Genomic DNA, 19,744 nt, shown 5'->3' with positions numbered 1-19,744 from the left:
AGACTTTCAGACTCAGACTTACAAGACTTTATCTGAAAGATAGTCTTGGTACGACCGTCAGACTGTAAGTCTTTCTCTTCTCAATCTCATATTGAAAAGGTACGATCGTCAGACTGTGTTTTAATTGTTGATATATTCAAACGACGTAATTATTGCATCGTTTCATTTTCAAAAAGGAAGTTAATTTTGAAATGACTATTTTTGCGGAAAAAGACAGTTATTTTGAAAAGGCATCTTTTTATTTCCTTTGTGACGGTTTGTTTATCTTTCTTTTTAACCGATCGGGCACTGTCGATTCCTCTTCACTTTACTCTTAAAAACCCTAGAAAGCATCGATCCTCCATTCCCGTTTGGTTTCTTTGTTTAATCTTCAAAAAGTTGTCATCTTTCCTGGGAAAGTCAAGCAAGGAATCTTCCAAAAACTGAGAAAGATGTCATCTTCAAGAAAGTCTTCGAGAATCGCAAGCAGGGGACCACGGCAAATGAGTGAGGGGCCTACGCACTTCGATTTTACTGAAGAAGAAGTGACTCCAGAACAGCAAGCGAGCCCACAACATTCTCAGCAGCGTCATTCTCCTCCATCTAGTCCTCAAGGTGTTGATCATCAACAACAGGAAGAAATCATCGAGGATGCAGACCCAGTAAGAGTTCAAAAGCCCGCTTTCATTTACAAGCTATATCGTGCCTTAAAAGGAATTTATACTCCTTTGAACTATGTTGATGACTTTCTTAAAGACAAAGGATATAGGAACGAATATATCTTTCTGCGAAAAATGGAAAGTTTGGGAATTGCTCGTAAAGGGGTGGCTGAGGAATCCCTTGCGAATATCCCAAGTGATCCTCGTGATTGGGGGCCGAATCTTGTAGATGGAAATGATGATGATAATTTGTACAACCTATTTCAACCGAAAATGAGTATTGCAGCTGAAATTCAAGGAAAAAAGGGGAGATTTGTTCAGATCAAAGGAACAAAAGGATCTGTACTCGAAATTGCTGAAGCGTGGGGTAATAAACCCTAGGAGTGTGGATTTTTATTTTCTGGATGCTGTGAATGTGAACTTGAGGGAAAAGTTCAATTATCTTCAACTTGAAAAGTTCTGCTCTGACTCTACTGAGTTCTATGCTGGATTAACTGCATATTTCTATTCAAATCTTAGCTTTTTGGATGCGAATAGATTCTCTTTCAGCGTTAAAGATCAGGACTATGTTGTGGATATGGATATGCTGGCAGATGTGTTAGAAGTTGAGAGAGGCAGATATCAACCAATCAAAGTTTCCATTGCTCGGGCTACATTGGAACTGGTGAAGGACAGGAGAACAGATGAGAAAATCACTTACTTAAGGATGAGTGCATTCAACATCTTGCTTCACAAGATTGTGATTAACTGCCTTCGACCGAAATCGACTTCCAAAACTGATGTTTCAAGTTCAGAGGCAAAGTTGATGTATGCCATTCTCTGTGGAAAAAAGTTTTTCTCTCCCTCATATTGTTATGTTTCACATGTATAGAGCAGTGATGAAGGACAGGGGTCAACTTCCTTACCCAAGCCTTGTTACAAAGTTATTCAGACACTTGAATATTCAGCCTCCACAAATCTTTTGTGTTCGACCATGCGATCATATGGTGGTAGGACTGAAAATGGTGACCAAAATGCGTCTGAAGGAACTGAGCAAGGAGTTGGAGAAATTCAAGGAGAAGACTCCTGCCAAATCTCATCAAATCTCTTCTGCAACTAAGAGAAAAGGGAAGAAGCCCATGGTTGCTCCATCCAAAAGAAGAAGAGCTCTCCTCGTTGAGGATGAAGATGATGAGGAAGACATCACCATCTCTGCATTAGCTTTGAAGAATCTAAGTCGTCCTGTTCCTCAGAAAGAATCGGAACAAATGATGAAAGAAGCAGAGGAGAAGGAAGAAGAAGAAAGAGAAGCTGAAAAAGAAGCAGAGGAAGAAAGACCTGAAGAAGAAAGAAGAGAAGAAGGAGAACCTGCGGAAATCTCCTCTCCACCTGTAGGCATGGAAACAGGGGGAGATCAGGAGAAATGAGTGAAGTCTTCATATCCTGATGCAAGTGAAGGAGTCAGTCGCTCACCTGCAGATCCAGAGGATGTTTATGCATCTCAATTTCCAGAGGAAGGTCATGAAGCTTCATCGCCAAACCTGTGAGATTATGCTGATCTACCATCGTCTGCATTTACTCCATCAGATCGAGCCGAAGCAAGTACTCAGACTGATAATGGAGCAGATTTTCGCAGAATCATGGATATTCTCTTGGAAATGAGAGGTCAAATTTATGCCTTGGGATGCGAAGTTCAAAGCTTGAAGAATGAAAGTCAAGCTTCTTCCTGTTCATTGAATGATAAAATGCAAGCCCTCTCTATTCAGAATCAGGCTAATGCTAAGAGTGAGGAGATTGCACAACTGAAGGAAGACTTCAAAAGGCTGGAAAGCATCGTTCAGTCTATGGAAGATTTCCAGCTTGTCCGCGTTCTCAAGCAATCTTGACTTCATCTCATCCTTTTTAATGATGACAAAAAGGGGGAGAGATGCAATATTTGATTTTTCAATCATTTTTTAACTGTTTGTTGGATTGTTTTGTTGTTTAAAACTCTGTTTGACTTTGTTTTGTGTTTGGATGAGAACTGAACTAGACTTGGACTTGACTGCTTCTATTAACTAGTATTGATATCTTATGGATGACTTAATCATATATTAGACTAACCTATTTTCTGTGGTTGCATATTCTAATGTTATTCTTTTAGCCATTTATCTCTATATGATATGCATATGTGTTTGAGAAATGTTTTGCAGGTCAAAGTTATCCAAATCTGCAGGAAAGTTTTGTCACCATCAAAAAGGGGGAGATTGTTGGAGAAATCTTCTTGAAGTGTTTTGAAGTTGACAAAACATTTCTATCAGTCTAGTCTGAAGGCTTGCAGACTCTGTTATTTAAAGTCTGAAGACTTCCGGACAGCCAGACTCAAGACTCAAAGTCTATCCTCATTGACAATCTCTAATCCGTTGAAGAAAGGTTATCCAGAACTGGATGTTTCGTTAAGGATTTAACCTTATCATTTGGAGAAGATCTCGTGGCTGGAGAAGTCGTAACAGAATCCTTTGATTGATCAAGATTGATTTGATGATTGAAGATTCGATGATTGTCTAAATATTATTGGAAGGTTCTACTTATGGAAACCGAGATCCTGATTGTATGGGCGAACAGGATTGATGGGCTATCAACATGTTCCTTTAATAGCTCGAACAATCTTCCTAATTGATTCCGTCCAACGGGTAGATTGGAGGAATTCCTTTGGTAAGTGCCAACGGGTATGATGGCATAAAGGAGTATATAAGGAAGACGTTCTTAGTTGTTCGAGGTGTGCGTGATAGAAAAATTCCAAAGTATGAAGCTCTTTTTGTTTAGACAATTCCTTTGAGCGAATACTTGTATACAAAAGAGAGTCTATATTTGTGAGAAACCTTGAGGAGGTGTGATAGAACATCTACACTGTGGAATCAAGGCAAAGCTGTGCTGTAACTTCTCTTTTGATCATAGTGAAATCCAGTCGGTGGGCTGTCAGTGCGAAAGAGTGGATGTAGGCTTGGAGTAAGCCGAACCACTATAAATCCTGTGTTCAATTTTCTCTCTCTCGCTCTCTCTACCTTGATCGTATTTCATTTTGTTAATCAAGAGAGAATTTCCATTATATCGATTGCCACGAATCGCTTTGTATCTTAATAAATTGTTTGTGCACCTATTCACCCCCCTCTAGGTGTTTATATTAGCTATCTCAAGCAGAACCACTGACCTCCATTGATTCATTCACGCGCGAACTTGCTCCCCAAGACAATCACTCGACAGCATTTACCGCGGTTCACACGAATTGCTTAAGTACTTAATAGCTAAGCTATGAAATGTGGCAGAGAAGAAGCGTGTGAAAAGATCACCATATTTAATAGACTGGTGCAGTTGAACCACCGCCTCGTGAAACTCTATAAGTATGGGCCTCTCTTCCTCTCATCTCTCATCATCCAGACAGCTATCCTTGTGTCAAGACCGAAACAGAGTCGGGGTTACATACGAAACAGAGGATGAAGAAGAGAATGGGTCACGAGGGAAGGCATAATCACGGTCGACATTGTCATCATGGAATGGGTAACGGAGGCAGAGATGGGCATCATGGTGGGCATGGTCCCCATGTAGGACTTCTCTTTGGGCATGGTCTCAAAGGACATAAGGGTCATGGGTTCCATGGACATGGACATGGGCATGATGTGAGGGTTCCATTAGTCCATGGGCATGGACTTTACAAACATGGTCATCATGGTCATCCCAAAGGTCACGACCATGGTCACAAAGGGAGGGAGGGCCATGCGCATGACAGGTGCGGAAGGCGTCACGCCTGTATGGAGCAACCGGAACCGGAGCAGGAACAGGAGCAGCAACAGGAACAAGAAGTTGTGGCTGCGACGCCAACTCCAATAACCGAGGAACTCGATACTCTTGGACGTGGGAATCATGTGAGGGTTCTTCTAGTCCATGGGCATGGACTTTTCAAACATGGTCATCATGGTCATTGCAAAGGTCAAGGTCATGTTCACAAAGGGAGGAGGTGCCATGCGCAAGGCCGGTTTGGGAGGCATCATACCTGTACGGAGCAATCAGAACCGGAACAGGAGCAAGAGCAGCAACAGGAGCAGGAAGTCGTGAATGCGACGCCAACTCTGATAACCAAGCAACTCGGTACTCACGGACATGGGCATCATGTGAGGGTTCTTTTAGTCCACGGGCATGGACTTCTCAAACATGGTCATCATGGTCATTGCAAAGGTCACAGTCATGGGCACAAAGGGAGGAGGTGCCATGCGCATGGTCGGTTCGCGAGGCGTTATACCTGTGCAGAGCAACGGGAACCGGAAGAGGAACAGGAGCAGCAACAAGAACAAGAAGTCGTGGCTGCAACACCAACTCCAATAACCGAGCAACTCGATACTCTCGCTCTGACTGCCGACTAGAGAGGACGCTTAGAGTTGGGTCTTGGACAGTAATGACGCCGTGTCAGCAATAAATGCGTCTTGGGGATTTCATGTTTTGGCTCCTACCAGTAGCCAATACCTGTATTATCTTCCTGAGTAGTTTCGCTGGATGATCAGATTCAGCTGTTTGAAGTGTTGTGGAGGTTGATGGAAGTTTCTCTATACTGTTTGTGTACCAATATTATTCAATGGTACACTGAAAATTAGTGTGATGGGTGAGATAGCTAGTACGAGTACCTAGAGGGGGGTGAATAGGTATACACAAAAAATTTCTCGATGTTTGCACGATATTTAAACAATTAGAGACTTTGCAACAGTTGAAAATTCAATCGCAAGACTGAGTAAGGGAAAGAGAGAATTGAACACTCAGTTTATAGTGGTTCGGCTTGATTCAAGCCTACGTCCACTCTTCTGCACTGACAGCCGATTGGCTGGATTCCACTATGATCAAAGAGTTGTTACAGTGTTGATCTTCCTTGATTTCTAGGTGTAGATGATCTACCACACTCGCTCAAGGCGTCACCAAGTATAAACACTCTCAGTATACAATTTCGCTCAGTCTCAACTAACAATCAAAGGATCTTCAGACTCTGGAATTTTTCTATCGATCACACTCTTAAAACAACTAGAACGTCTTCCTTTTATACTCCTTCATGCCATCATAGCCGTTGGCACTTACCAAAGGAATTCCTCCAATCTACCCGTTGGACGGAATCAATCAAGAAGATCATCCGAGCTATATAAGGAATCTGATGATAGCCCATCAATCCTGTTCGCCCATACAATCAGGATCTCGGTTTCCAAGAATAGAATAATCCAAGATTATTTCGTCGACCATCGGATCTTCAATCGTTCTTAGATAAGATATAAAGAATCCGAAATGATTATCCAACCAAAGAATCTATCCCAGAGGATAGGATCAAATCCTTAATCATAAACCTCGACTTTGGATTTCCTTCAACACTGGATTAGAAAGACTGTCAGTGAGAATAACTTTGAGTCTTGAGTCTTGAGTCTTGAGTCTTGAGTCTTGAGATAACAAAGTCTTGAGACTATAAAATCTTGAGACTTTAACTATCGATATCCAGACTTAGACTGATAGAAATGTTTTGTCAGCTTCAAAATATTCTGGAAAGATTTCTCCAACAATCTCCCCCTTTTTGATGGTGACAAAACTTTCTTGAAGATTTGAACAACTTTGACCTGCAAAAACATTTCTCAAGCAATATGGCTAACTCATAAAGATTAATAAACAACCAGACTCTGCATCCACAGCAAATTGGTTAGTCTTTCATGAGTAATACCATGTAACAATACTTGATATAAATGCAACCAGTCAAGCATCAAAATCCACAACCAATTCAGTCTAACACTCAAGTTCAAGTTCTCAAGTCATACTCAAAAATAAACATAACCACAAAAGTCAAATAAAGTTTTAAAATAATGTTTGTTCAAATTGGTTCTCCCCCTTTTTGTCATCATTAAAAAAGAGGGTGAGAAAGGAGTCATGTCTGCTTGGGAATGCGCACGATCTGGAAATCCCCAATGGACTGGACTACTCCTTCGAGCTTCTTCAGATCTTCTCGCAGATGAGCTACCTCTTCTCTCTTGGCATTGGCTTGAAGTTGAAGAGCGAGGTCTTTGTATTTATCTTCCAGAGAGACTGAAGATGCTTGTCCAGCATGCTTCAAAGATTGGATTTCACAGTCCAGAATATATATCTGGTTACGCATTTCCAGAAGAATATTCATGATACTACGAAGATCTACAGAATCATCCGTCTGTGTACTGGCATTGGCTTTCTCAGATGGTGTGTGTGCAGACGATGGTGCTTCTGAACGGTCTTGCAGATTTGGAATCGTCGTATCATCTTCTTCAGGCAATTGAGAGACCTGAGCTTCTTCTGGGTCTTCTGGAGATTTTCTTTGATCTTCAGCAGCATGAGGTGGAGACCTCTCTTGCTCGCTAACTCCCCCTGTCTCTAGGACATCGAAAGGGGAAGAGTGATGATCAATCTCTTGATTTCCCTTCTCTCCAGATTTATCAGCAGACTGATCTTTTACTTCTTCTTTTTCTTCCTCAACTTCTTTCTCCTTCTCTCTCTGTTCTTCTTCTTCTCTGCTCTGCTGAAGTTCTGTCGAATAAGACACATAACGTCTTGTTCTTGTCAGTGCTGGAATAGTGGGATCTTCATCATCTTCATCTTCATCCTCATCCTCCAGGATAAGAGTTCTTTTCCTCTTTTTCGAAGAAGCACTAAATGCCTTCTTTCCTTTTCCTTTTGAAGCAGACTGGACTGGAGATTTCACTTTGAATTTCTCCATTGCCTTAGAAAGTTCTTGCAGACGCATCTTCATTAACATTTTCAGCCCTACCACCATCTTATCACACGGTCGAACACAAAAAGTATGTGGCAGTTCAATATTCAGATGTCTGAAGATCTTGGTCACCAGACCAGGATAAGGCAATTGTCCTTTGTCTTTTGACACAGTTCTGTACATATGGAAAAGAATAGTGTGCGGGAGAGAGAACTTCCGTCCTGAGTTGATCGCATACATCAACTTTGCTTCAGAAAGAGACACAGAAGTCTTTGAAGTAGACTTAGGTCTGAGACAATTGATCACAATCTTGTGAAGCACAATGTTGATGGCATTCATCCTGGAATAGATAATTTTCTTATCTACATCCCTATCTTTGACAAGATCCAGAGTAGTTCGAGCAGGTGAGACTTTAATTGGGAGATAGCGTCCCCGTTCAACTCCAACTATGTCTGCCAACATATTCACATCTACCACATAGACTTTGTCTCGAACACTGAATGAAATTCTATTCGCATCCAAAAAGCTAAGATTTGAATAGAAATAAGCAGTCAGATGATCATACCCGTCTGTAGAGTCAGAGCAGAAAGTCTCAAGTTGAAGCAAATTCAACTTCTCTCTTAGGTTCAAGTTGATGGAATCCAGGAAGTCAAAATCGACACTTCTAGGGTTGATTACCCCTCTTTTCAACAGACTGTTATACACTTTTTCTTGATCCTTGGATTTAAACAAATCCATCCGATTTCCTTTCGCCTTTGCCGCCACACCCATTCTAGGTTCAAATTCAAGGAACATTTTATCATCATCATTCGCGTCAATCAGATTTTGTCCTGGCATACGAGGATCTCTTGGAATGTTCGCAAGAGCTTCCTCTGCTTTTCCTTTTGGGGCAATTCCCCATTCCTCCATTTTCTTCAGAAAAAGATACTCATTCCCATAATTTTTGTCCTTAAGGAAGTCATCTATGTAGTTCAATGGAGTACCTGTGCTTTTCAATGCACGATAAAGTTTATACAAAAAGGAGGGCTTTTGAACTCTTACTGGGTCGGCATCCTCGATTATCTCTTCTTCCAGATTATGACTTGCACTTTGTGGGGCAGGAGATGCTGAATGACGTGGAGGAGAGCGAATCGGACTTTGTCGCTGACCAGATAAGTCTTCTTCCTCAGTGAGATCGAAATGAGTCGGTCCCTTCTTCATTCTTTGTGGTCCCCTGTTCGCGATTCTTGATGATTTCCTCGAAGACGACATCTTTCTTTGTCTATTGGAGGATTCCTTCACTTGCTTTCCCAAGAAAAATGACCACTTTCTCGACGATGAACAAAGAGTAGAAACAGTATCGAGAGGAGAGTGCTTTTTAGGGTTTTGAAAATTGGGGAAAGGAAAAACTATATATATATAACTTAGTTTTTGAAAAGGGAAGTTCAATCGGTGCAATGGAAAGTGAACGATTACTTCTTTTCAAAATCGATAACTGCCAAAATTATTTAAATAAAAGATCGTACCTTTGTGACTAAATGACAATTAGTACCTTTTAGAAGAAATACAACTTACAGTCTTTATCCACGAATGTCTGAGTCTCAGGACTTAGAGTCTAAGAGATCAGAGTCTTTAGAGTTGGTGAGTCTCTAGACTTTAACTTCTTCAAGCTTCAAAATGTTGAGTCTTGAGCGGATAAAGTCAAACTGATTCTTCTCCAAAGGCTTTGTGAATATGTCTGCTAGTTGACTTTTTGAATCAACAAATTGAATCGAGATTTCTCCATTTTGAATATGATCTCTAATAAAGTGATGTCGAATCTCAATATGCTTTGCTCTTGAATGAAGGATTGGATTTTTGGTGAGATTTATAGCACTGGTGTTGTCACATCTGATTTCTGTGCATGAGTCTTCAATGCCAAAGTCTTGTAGCTGTTGTTTTATCCATAGAATTTGCGAACAGCAGCTTCCAAGAGCTACATACTCTGCTTCTGTCGTTGAAAGAGCTACAGTGCTTTGTTTCCTCGAAAACCAAGACACCGTTCTGTTTCCAAGTAGTTGACAAGTTCCAGAAGTGCTCTTTCTATCGACTCTGCAACCGGCCAGATCTGCATCTGAGTATCCTAGAAGATTAAAGTCTCCCCTCTTTGGATACCAAAGACCGATGCTTGAAGATGAAGCAACGTATTTGATAATTCGTTTCACGGCACTGAGATGTGATTCTCTAGGATCTGATTGAAACCTAGCACAGATACAAACACTAAACAAAATATCAGGTCTAGAAGCAGTAAGATAAAGAAGTGAACCGATCATGCTTCTGTACAGCTTTTGATCTACTTTCTTCCCTTCTTCATCCTTGTCTATCTTCTGAGAACATGACATTGGTATGTCGATCTTTTTGCATTTTTCCAATCCAAACCTTTTGACAAGATCATTCGCATATTTTTCTTGATGGATGAAAGTTCCTTCCTTCATTTGTTTCACTTGGAGTCCAAGAAAGAATGTTAATTCTCCCATCATACTCATTTCAAATTCATCCTGCATAGACTTAGAAAATTTCTTGCAAAGACTTTCATTAGAAGATCCAAAAATAATGTCATCAACATATATTTGAACAAGTAAAAAGTTTTTGTTTTCCTTTTTGATAAACAAAGTAGTATCTACTTTACCTTTGACAAAACCATTTTGTAATAAAAACTTACTTAATCTGTCGTACCAAGCTCGAGGTGCTTGCTTTAGACCATACAGAGCCTTTTTCAGTCTGAAGACTGAGTCTGGCTTCTTTGGGTCTTCAAATCCAGGCGGTTGTTCCACATAAACTTCCTCATGGATAAATCCATTTAGGAAAGCACTTTTGACGTCCATTTGGAATAACCTGAAATTTTTGTAACAAGCAAACGCAAGTAATAGACGAATAGCTTCTAACCTTGCAACGGGTGCGTAAGTCTCGTCATAGTCTATTCCTTCTTCTTGCGTATACCCTTTGGCCACGAGCCTTGCTTTGTTTCGTACGACTTTTCCTTTTTCGTTCATTTTGTTCCTGAATACCCATTTGGTTCCAATAACAGTTTTACCTTTTGGTTTAGATGTCAATTCCCAGACATCATTGATGTTGAACTGTCTAAGCTCTTCTTGCATAGCTTCGATCCAGCTTTCATCAGATAAAGCTTCTTCTATGCTTTTTGGTTCAATTTCAGAGATGAGAGCCACAGCACTAGATTCTTCATGCCTTTTTGATCTGGTGCGGATTCCTTCATTAAGTTCGCCAATAATAAGATCTTTGGGATGACTGGATTTGTGTTTCCAGTTACCAGGTTGATGATCTCTTTCTTTATTTGATTCTCCATGAGCGTCTTGATGATGGACTTCCAGAATCTGAGATGCTTCTTGAGATGTAGACGTTTGAAGATCTAGAGCGGATTCAGTCTCTTCGTACTGAGTCTGGCTGGATTCATCTTGCACTGAGTCTTGGAATTTGACATTCATTGATTCTTCCACAGACTGGCTTTTTTTTGTTGTAGACTCTGTAGGCTTTGCTTGATGTAGAATATCCAAGGAAGATGCCTTCATCTGATCTTTCTTCAAACTTACCAACTCGATCATTTGCATTTTTCAAAATAAAGCATTTGCAACCGAACACATGAAAGTATGAAACAATAGGCTTCTTACCTTTGAACAATTCATAGGGGGATTTATCAAGAATAGGTCTTAAAAAGACTCTATTTATAATATAGCAAGCAGTTGAAACAGCTTCAGCCCAAAATCGTGAAGAAATTTTACTTTCAATTAAAAGTGTTCTAGCCATTTCTTGAAGAGATCTATTCTTTCTTTCCACAACTCCATTTTGCTCTGGAGTATACGGAGAGGAGAACATGTGATTAACACCAGATTTATCACAGAATCTCGTAAAATCTTGATTTTCAAATTCACTTCCATGATCTGTTCTTATACTAGAAATAGCACATCCTTTTTCATTTTGAACCTTTTTAGCAAACTTTTCAAAGTATGAAAAGGTTTCTGATTTGTTTGCAAGAAAATATACCCAGGTAAAACGAGAGTAATCATCTACAATTACTAGACAATATTTCTTACCTCCAATGCTCTGGGTTCTTGTTGGTCCGAAGAGATCTATATGAAGCAACTGTATTACATGATTAGTAGATACATGATTTATTTGTTTAAATGAATTTCTTACCTGCTTTCCCAGAATGCATGGAGTACATAAGTCAGACTTTTGGTATGGCAGTTTAGGTAGACCTCGAACAAGCTGCTTTGAAGAGATTTTGGCTAATTGCTTCTTGTTGATATGGCCAAGCTTTCTATGCCATAGAATTGCTTCATCTTGAATTGAAATTAAGCATTGTTCTTCATTTGGCTTTACATCAAGGAGGTAGATGTTTCCATGCCTTCGACCCATGAAAGACTGAGTCGAATCTTTGCTAATTCCAGAACAAATGCCTTCTTGAAAGAAGATCTTGTAACCAGTATCACACAATTGGCTAATGCTGAGTAGATTGTAGTTGAGTCCTTCCACTAGAGAGACATTGCTTATTGTGAGATTTCCAATTTTCGCAATTCCGAATCCCACAATACTTCCTTTGCTATTTCCTCCGAATGAAACTTTTCCACCATTCACTTTAATAAGCTTTATGAAACACTCTGAGTCTCCTGTCATGTGTCTTGAGCATCCGCTGTCAAGATACCACTTTACCTTCTTTTTGACAGAGACCTGCATTCAAAAGAGAGTCTCAAGCTTTCTTTGGTACCCAAATTTTCTTGGGTCCTTTCGTGTTAGTAGGATAAGCATTATTAGGCCATACTCTCTTCACAGGCTTCCAAACCATAGGACACTCTTTTTCAAAATGATCCTGACTGTTACACTTAGAACACCTTAAAGCATTTCGACCTACAGGCTTTACAAAAACTCTTTTGAAATGATTTTTATAAGCCTCTCTCGATGGTCTTTTCTTAATTCTTTCTTTTACTTTCGGAAAATCAATCAAAGGGATTGTTTCTTCTGTCATACCTAGACCCGACTTATTAAAGTAAGGTCTTTGGATTGAAAGGACTTTTTCAAGCTTTTCGGACCCTATTGAAAATTTCTTTGAAATATTTGATAAATCAGTTTTTAAGAAAGCATTTTCTTTTGAAAGATTGTCTTCACTCTCTTTAAGAGTAGAAACATTCAAGTCTAAATTTTTTACCTTTTCTTCTAAAATGTTTTCCTTTTGTTTTAAAACTGAGTTTTCCTTTTTAAGTTCGGAAATCCTTTTAAGAGAAGTCTTAAGACTAAAACATAACTCATTAATATATTTAGAGACTTTGACAGGGATTTTATAATCACTTACCTCAAATTCACTGTCTGAGTCTGATCCAGAGTCTGAGTCTGATTGCGCCATTAGACACAGGTTGGCATATTCCTCATCACTTTCTTCACACTCTGTATCGCTCCAGGTTTCGGCTTTAAGAGCTTTTCGAAATTTCTCAGCTTTTCCTCTTTTCTTTTTCAGAAGAGGACAGTTGGGTCTGATGTGTCCCTTCTTTTTACATTCGAAGCAAACTACTTCTTTGTTTGGTTCCTCATCATCAACAGACTTGGTCTGCTGTCTCTGAGAACTTTGTTTCTTTGGGATAAACCTTCTGCCTTTTCTATTCAGTTTTCTGAATCTTCTTATCATGAGGGCGAGCTCCTCATCATTCATATCATCTTCAGAATCTGCATCATCAGAATCATCATTTGATTTTAGTGCAATAGATTTCTTACCTCTTGGATCTTCGTCTTCATTAATTCGTTCCACTTCGTAAGACTGAAGAGTTCCAATCAGTTCGTCTACAGATAATGGCATGATTCTTTGCGTCTCTCTTATTGAAGTCTTTATATGATTCCAATCCTTGGAGAGTCCACGTAGAAGCTTGTTCACCTTCATGGGATCAGAAATTTTTTGTCCTTGGTTCTCAAGACCATTGACAATATCTGTAAAACGACTAAACATGTCAGTTATAGATTCTCCTGGTTTCATTTTGAAGGATTCATATTGACCAAGAAGAATGTTAATTCTGGTCTCCTTCACTCGATCTGTTCCTTCATAAGTGATATGTAACCTGTCCCAGACTTCTTTTGCTGTGACACAAGAAGATATTCTGTTATATTCAGTTGGTGACAAAGCACAATATAAAGAATAAATTGCTTTAGCATCGAGTGCTTGTCTCTTGTTTATTTCTTCTTGAGACATTCCGCTGGTTTCAACGGTTTCTTTTCCTCTTTCAGTGTTTGATGCAGCAGCAGGAGTGATCCCTTTTTCCACTACGTCCCATTCCAGAGGATCCTTTGATCGTAGGAAAGCTTTCATCTTGTTCTTCCAGATGTTGTAATCCTTTCCATCGAAGTAGGGAGGTCTGGTATTGCTTTGCCCCTCCATCAGCCCCGGTGCTAGCATACTAGCCATGGATCTTTTACTCTGAAGTAAAACACTTCAAACAAAGTAAGAACACAGGCTCTGATACCAATTGAGATAGCTAGTACGAGTACCTAGAGGGGGGTGAATAGGTATACACAAAAAATTTCTCGATGTTTGCACGATATTTAAACAATTAGAGACTTTGCAACAGTTGAAAATTCAATCGCAAGACTGAGTAAGGGAAAGAGAGAATTGAACACTCAGTTTATAGTGGTTCGGCTTGATTCAAGCCTACGTCCACTCTTCTGCACTGACAGCCGATTGGCTGGATTCCACTATGATCAAAGAGTTGTTACAGTGTTGATCTTCCTTGATTTCTAGGTGTAGATGATCTACCACACTCGCTCAAGGCGTCACCAAGTATAAACACTCTCAGTATACAATTTCGCTCAGTCTCAACTAACAATCAAAGGATCTTCAGACTCTGGAATTTTTCTATCGATCACACTCTTAAAACAACTAGAACGTCTTCCTTTTATACTCCTTCATGCCATCATAGCCGTTGGCACTTACCAAAGGAATTCCTCCAATCTACCCGTTGGACGGAATCAATCAAGAAGATCATCCGAGCTATATAAGGAATCTGATGATAGCCCATCAATCCTGTTCGCCCATACAATCAGGATCTCGGTTTCCAAGAATAGAATAATCCAAGATTATTTCGTCGACCATCGGATCTTCAATCGTTCTTAGATAAGATATAAAGAATCCGAAATGATTATCCAACCAAAGAATCTATCCCAGAGGATAGGATCAAATCCTTAATCATAAACCTCGACTTTGGATTTCCTTCAACACTGGATTAGAAAGACTGTCAGTGAGAATAACTTTGAGTCTTGAGTCTTGAGTCTTGAGTCTTGAGTCTTGAGATAACAAAGTCTTGAGACTATAAAATCTTGAGACTTTAACTATCGATATCCAGACTTAGACTGATAGAAATGTTTTGTCAGCTTCAAAATATTCTGGAAAGATTTCTCCAACAATGGGATCCGTCGTTTGAGGTTTCGGATCAAATGATTCCATATATTATACGCAGAAGATTTGAAGGTTATGAACTAGAACTGATATGTTGCTGAGCTCCTCGAGAGCGCCATTGGCATGCCTATACAAATTGACCAGAATTAATTGAGAGATAGGGGCTTTAACAGCAAACATCACGGAAAATGGCATATGCTCTCCATCTTTGTCATACAAGTAACTCCAGCAACCCAAATTGGCGATCAAGAAATCGAACATCTTCTACTAGTTAAGCCCAGAAACTTATTATTATGAAATCTTTTGCTAATTTACGAATTTGATCAGTCCGAAAGGAAAAGGAACAAGATTCACAGATGGAAGTCTATTTTTTTTTTTAAAGTAGGGCGATAGCTATAATAAAATAGACTCGTTTCATATTGGGCAAAGTGCAATTGCGGGGGCCTAATTCAAATCCCTCGGGTAAAGTAAGAAAGTTTCGCCTAACATACTCGCCACCCAAAGTTGGACTTTCTTTGATTATTTCCTTTGATTAGATCTTCATAACCATTTTGAGAAGCGGAGATTTAATTTACAAAACAACAATGGAAAAAAAGGGGGAAGCCCTACTAGGAGGGCACCACCGCTGCCCATTGCCAGTGAGGCTGACAAAGTAGCAACCTTAAGGGAGGGCGGCCGGCGCTCTTGGGACTTGAGTGAGGCTCACCCAGATTTGGGTAATTTTGGCTCTCACCTGGGACCAATAAGGCCTCACCTAAGGCCGGCAAGGGCCGACGTCACCCAAATCTAGGCGAGGTGCTAGCCCAAGGTGAGGGGTAGCGAGGGTCACCAACCCTCGCTTGGGGCCAACATCGCCTAGATTTGGGCATCCTCAACTAAAATCTAGGCTTACCCCTACCACCCCTCCAATGTTGGGTGGTGGTGGCCTATGAAGTATTGACATTTTCCGAGAGTCATCGTGTTGTGTCGAACACTTCAACACGTGTATGATACTTTCGAACACTCGGTTAACACGTATCGGAAAATCCGACATCTGATCAACTTTCCTAACACTTTCCGACACTCAAGTCGGAATTTCGACATGTGAATTTCCGACACATGAGGTCAATTTTAAAAAATTTCAATAAATGAGAGGTCAAAATGTGTGTGTGTGTGTGTGTGTGTGTGTGTATAAATAAAATAATAAACAAAAAAAAAAGAAGAAAAACCTAATATTCTCCTCTCTTCAGACTCTCACTTTTTGTGATACATAATTCACCCAAAAGGCTTTTTTCTCTTCTCTTCTAATATGTCTAACATGCGAGTCTAGAATATGAATTCCTTATTTTTTTTCTCTAAGTTTTATGAATTATTGGAATTGAGTTAAATTTGTCAAATTGAAACAATGGATTATATTAATGAATGGTGGATTAATATTTTTAGTGTAAATTTATTCTAGGTTTTTTTATTATTCATTTATTTGTAAATTTGAATAAAATTAATTTGATCAAAATAATTATAAATATATATATTTATTATGTATATATAAAAATATACATTTAATATACAACGTGTCCCAACATGTCGAAATTCTTTGTTTTTTTTAAAAACGACGTGTTGGTGTGTCGTGTTGTGTCGTGTCACGTGTTACGTGTCAAAATCAATGCTACTTAGGTGGTGGCATTAATAAGTTTTACACTTCATTGCATTATTTGAAAATTATACAATTCAATTGCATTTTTGCAATAAGTTTTAAGACTTTTAGTGTATTTATCCCTAAAATAAGCTATCGATTGCTTCAAAATGCGTAATGCTGTATTTAGTTGTCCTTCCCTTCTCTACCCTAGGTCAAGCGAGCAAGGTCATCAATGGGTGGTTATTGTGGCCTTTCACATTTCATAAAAGTCGATTTATAGTTAGATACTAATTGATTGTCAAGTAATCTTCTTATGGACAACATGCATTGACATAGTTAAGAAACTTAGTACCAAGGCTCCCTCAAAAGACTAGAACAAATGCCAAACCATTGAAAGTCACTTACAATTAAATTTATTTTCAAAACTAAAGTTCGTATACAAATCTTACAGTCCTATGAGATACAATTAGCAGTGCAATCTTGCACTGCTAATTGTAGTTTTGGCATTCGAGGTGATGAGATTGTGAAGCTTACTCTAATGAAATCATAAGGTATTAATGCATTGAATAGAGAGACATCTGGCTCAACAATATAAAGTTATAACACTTTGTAGCTCTAACTACTAATCAGTTGAAATCATTTTAATTGCATTGAAGGGTATGCTCAATAAAATCAAACGAATGGTTAATTAAATAAGCACAAAACGAAATCAGATCACAAGAGCAAGTCTGCACCCCTTTTTTTTGGTCGGTTGTCTCCACCCCTTCAATCGCTGTTCTTTTTGCGGCCTAAAGGAGAAAAACTTATCTGCTCATCTAACCAAGCCAGAACCGTCCAGCCGCAAATGAGAAGGTGTCGACATCCGCGTCCCCATCTCTGGTCCCATATCTCAACGCGGAGAGAGCGATCGCCATTGTTTCATTCCCGCGTGAACTTGCTCCCCAAGGCAACACATGACCGCATTTTCCTTCGTCCTTAGTTGAAAAGTATTCATCCACAGCGTTCACACGAATTGCTCAGAAACTTAGTAGCTAAGCCGAGAAATTTGGCAGACAAGAGTGGTGTGAAAAGACTGCCAAAATCATGGGGTGCTACAGTTAAACCACCGCCTCTGAACCTCCTATAAAAGTGAGGCCCTCTCTTCCTTTCATCTCTCATCATCCAGAGAACTATTCCTCTGTCAAGACTGAAACGGAGTTGGGGAGTTGACAAAATAGAGGATGAAAATGAGCAAGTCTCACGAGGGAAGGCATCATCACGGTCAACAACATCATCATGGGATGGGAAATGGAGGCCGACATGGGCATCGTGGCAGGCACGGTTGCCAAGTAAGAGAACTTCTCAACAGGAAGGGTCTCGGAGGAGATGGAGATCATTGACATGGGCATCATCTGAGGGGTGTGTTAGGACATTGGGGTCATGGTCATGGACATGGACATCATCTGAGCGGTCTTTCAGTCTGTGGGGGTCATGGTCATGGTCATGGAGTACGCAGACACGGACGTGGGCATCATCTGAGGGGTCCTTCAGGACATGGGCATGGACCTTCCATACATGGTCGTCATGGTCATCGTCCTGGTCACGGTCATGGTTACAAAGGGAGGCGCCTTGCGCATGGCAGATGCGGGAGGCGTCATCCCTGTATGGGCCAACCAGAACAGGAGCAGGAAGTCGCGGCAGCGTCCCCAACTCCGATAACTGAGCAACTCGGCACTCTCGCTCTGACTGCAGACTGGAGAGGAGGCTTGAAGTTGGGGAGACAGTAACGACGCAACGTCGGCAATATTGTGCCTTGGGGATTTCTATGTATTGGTTTCTACCAGTTTTTATCTTTTTGGGTAACCTCGTTGGATGCTCACCAGGGGTTGAAGTGTTGCGGAGGTTAAAGAAAGTTTCTTTGTACTGCCTCTGTACCAGTATACTATGGTAAACTATGTGATGATATCGCTGAGGCATCGGCTCAGACAGATGATTTCCATATGTGTTATTCAGATCTGAAGGTTTTGAACGAGAAATGATATGTAGTACTGAGCTCATTGAGAGAACCATTGGCATGCATAAACAATTTGACCCGATCCAATTTAGAGATTAAGGGCTTCAACAGCGCCCATCGCCCACAATGGCGTATGCTTTCTTTCTCATTCAAGTAACTGCGGCAATCCAAATTGGTGATCAAGAAAAAAAATAAAAAATCTCCCGCCGATTAAGCTTTTTTTGATTATGATAGATTTGTGGCTTAAGCCAGAAAAGAAGGCAGCGTTGCGCGACCAACGACAAGTCTGGATCATGTATAGGGAAAGAACATGCGTGCTAGCACGCTATCTATGGTTTATGAAGTTGGTCGGATCAGATAGTCATTTAAGGAACCAAACCAAACTAGGGGCAAACTTACCAACGAAGTGCTGGCCTATGGAACTCATCCAGGAGCAATAGGTGTTTATGCACACTTATGAATTCTTTCGGCTAGAAGGGATTGCTACTATGAGCGATCATCACGCATGATAGATAATGATGGATTGGTGGACCAATTGAGTGACTGAGACGTGGTACTCATTACCTGATCATGTCAAAGTCTCCAAGAGCCCTTGCTACACAAGCATAAGAGAAATCTCTTATCAACAATAAGACAAGAACCATTTTACCTCGTATCTAAGGGATTTCTTTATTTGGGCCAAAGAAGCAAAATTGTTGGATCATTATCATACTGATTGCTTATGCAAAAATAAGCAAAATAAAGTGAGCTATTGGTTGCTTCGAACTATCTTGCAATCTTATATTTTAGTTCTCCTCTCCTTCCCCAGCCTACGTCAAGCGAGTACGGTTATAAAAATCTCGTTATTTTCACATTTCATAAAAGTTTATTTACGGTTAGATACTAAGCTGTCATCAAGTAATCTGTCTATGGGTTAGGTGCATTGACATGGTTAAAGTAATTTAGTGCCAAGGCTCTCTCAAAAGACCAGAACTAAAACCAAACCATTGAAGCTCACCGACAAATAATTTGATTTTCACAACCGAAGTTCCTACACAAATGTTACCATCGGATGAAATACAATAAGTAGTACAATATTGTATTACTAATTGTCGTGTTAGCATTCAGAGGGGATACAATTTGTGAAACTTATTCCAATGAATTAGTAAGTGTTTGCACCGAAAAAAGGACAAGTTGACAATATGAGTAGACACGTGACTAAAGTGTTATTATCAAGCACATGATTCATCATCGCGATCAAGATTGGTGTTGGTATTGGCAACCATTGATGATTGTTATCTACCAATTGTTGATATGTGACAACTTGTAGTTAACGATGATTGATAATGGATAGCAAGATCAATAAAATTGTCAAGGTACCAGGAAAAAGCTA

At 39.9% G+C, this 19,744-nt stretch overlaps 1 protein-coding gene across 1 annotated transcript; it reads right to left on the bottom strand.

Moving 5' to 3' along the window:
* Positions 1-12,079: 12,079 nt before the first annotated feature.
* LOC139884551 (uncharacterized) lies at positions 12,080-13,777 on the bottom strand. The gene has a single exon (XM_071868565.1). It carries the CDS (start codon positions 13,775-13,777, stop codon positions 12,080-12,082), a length of 1,698 nt encoding a protein of 565 aa, XP_071724666.1.
* Positions 13,778-19,744: the final 5,967 nt, after the last annotated feature.

The sequence above is a fragment of the Rutidosis leptorrhynchoides genome, unplaced genomic scaffold, assembly GCF_046630445.1.
Source record: "Rutidosis leptorrhynchoides isolate AG116_Rl617_1_P2 unplaced genomic scaffold, CSIRO_AGI_Rlap_v1 contig57, whole genome shotgun sequence".
NCBI classification, from domain to species: domain Eukaryota; kingdom Viridiplantae; phylum Streptophyta; class Magnoliopsida; order Asterales; family Asteraceae; genus Rutidosis; species Rutidosis leptorrhynchoides.
This window is presented reverse-complemented; position numbering and strand designations above follow the sequence as displayed.

Excerpts from the sequence above, each read along its gene's own strand:
- LOC139884551 (XM_071868565.1), bottom strand. The coding sequence starts at position 13,777 with ATGGCTAGTATGCTAGCACCGGGGCTGATGGAGGGGCAAAGCAATACC.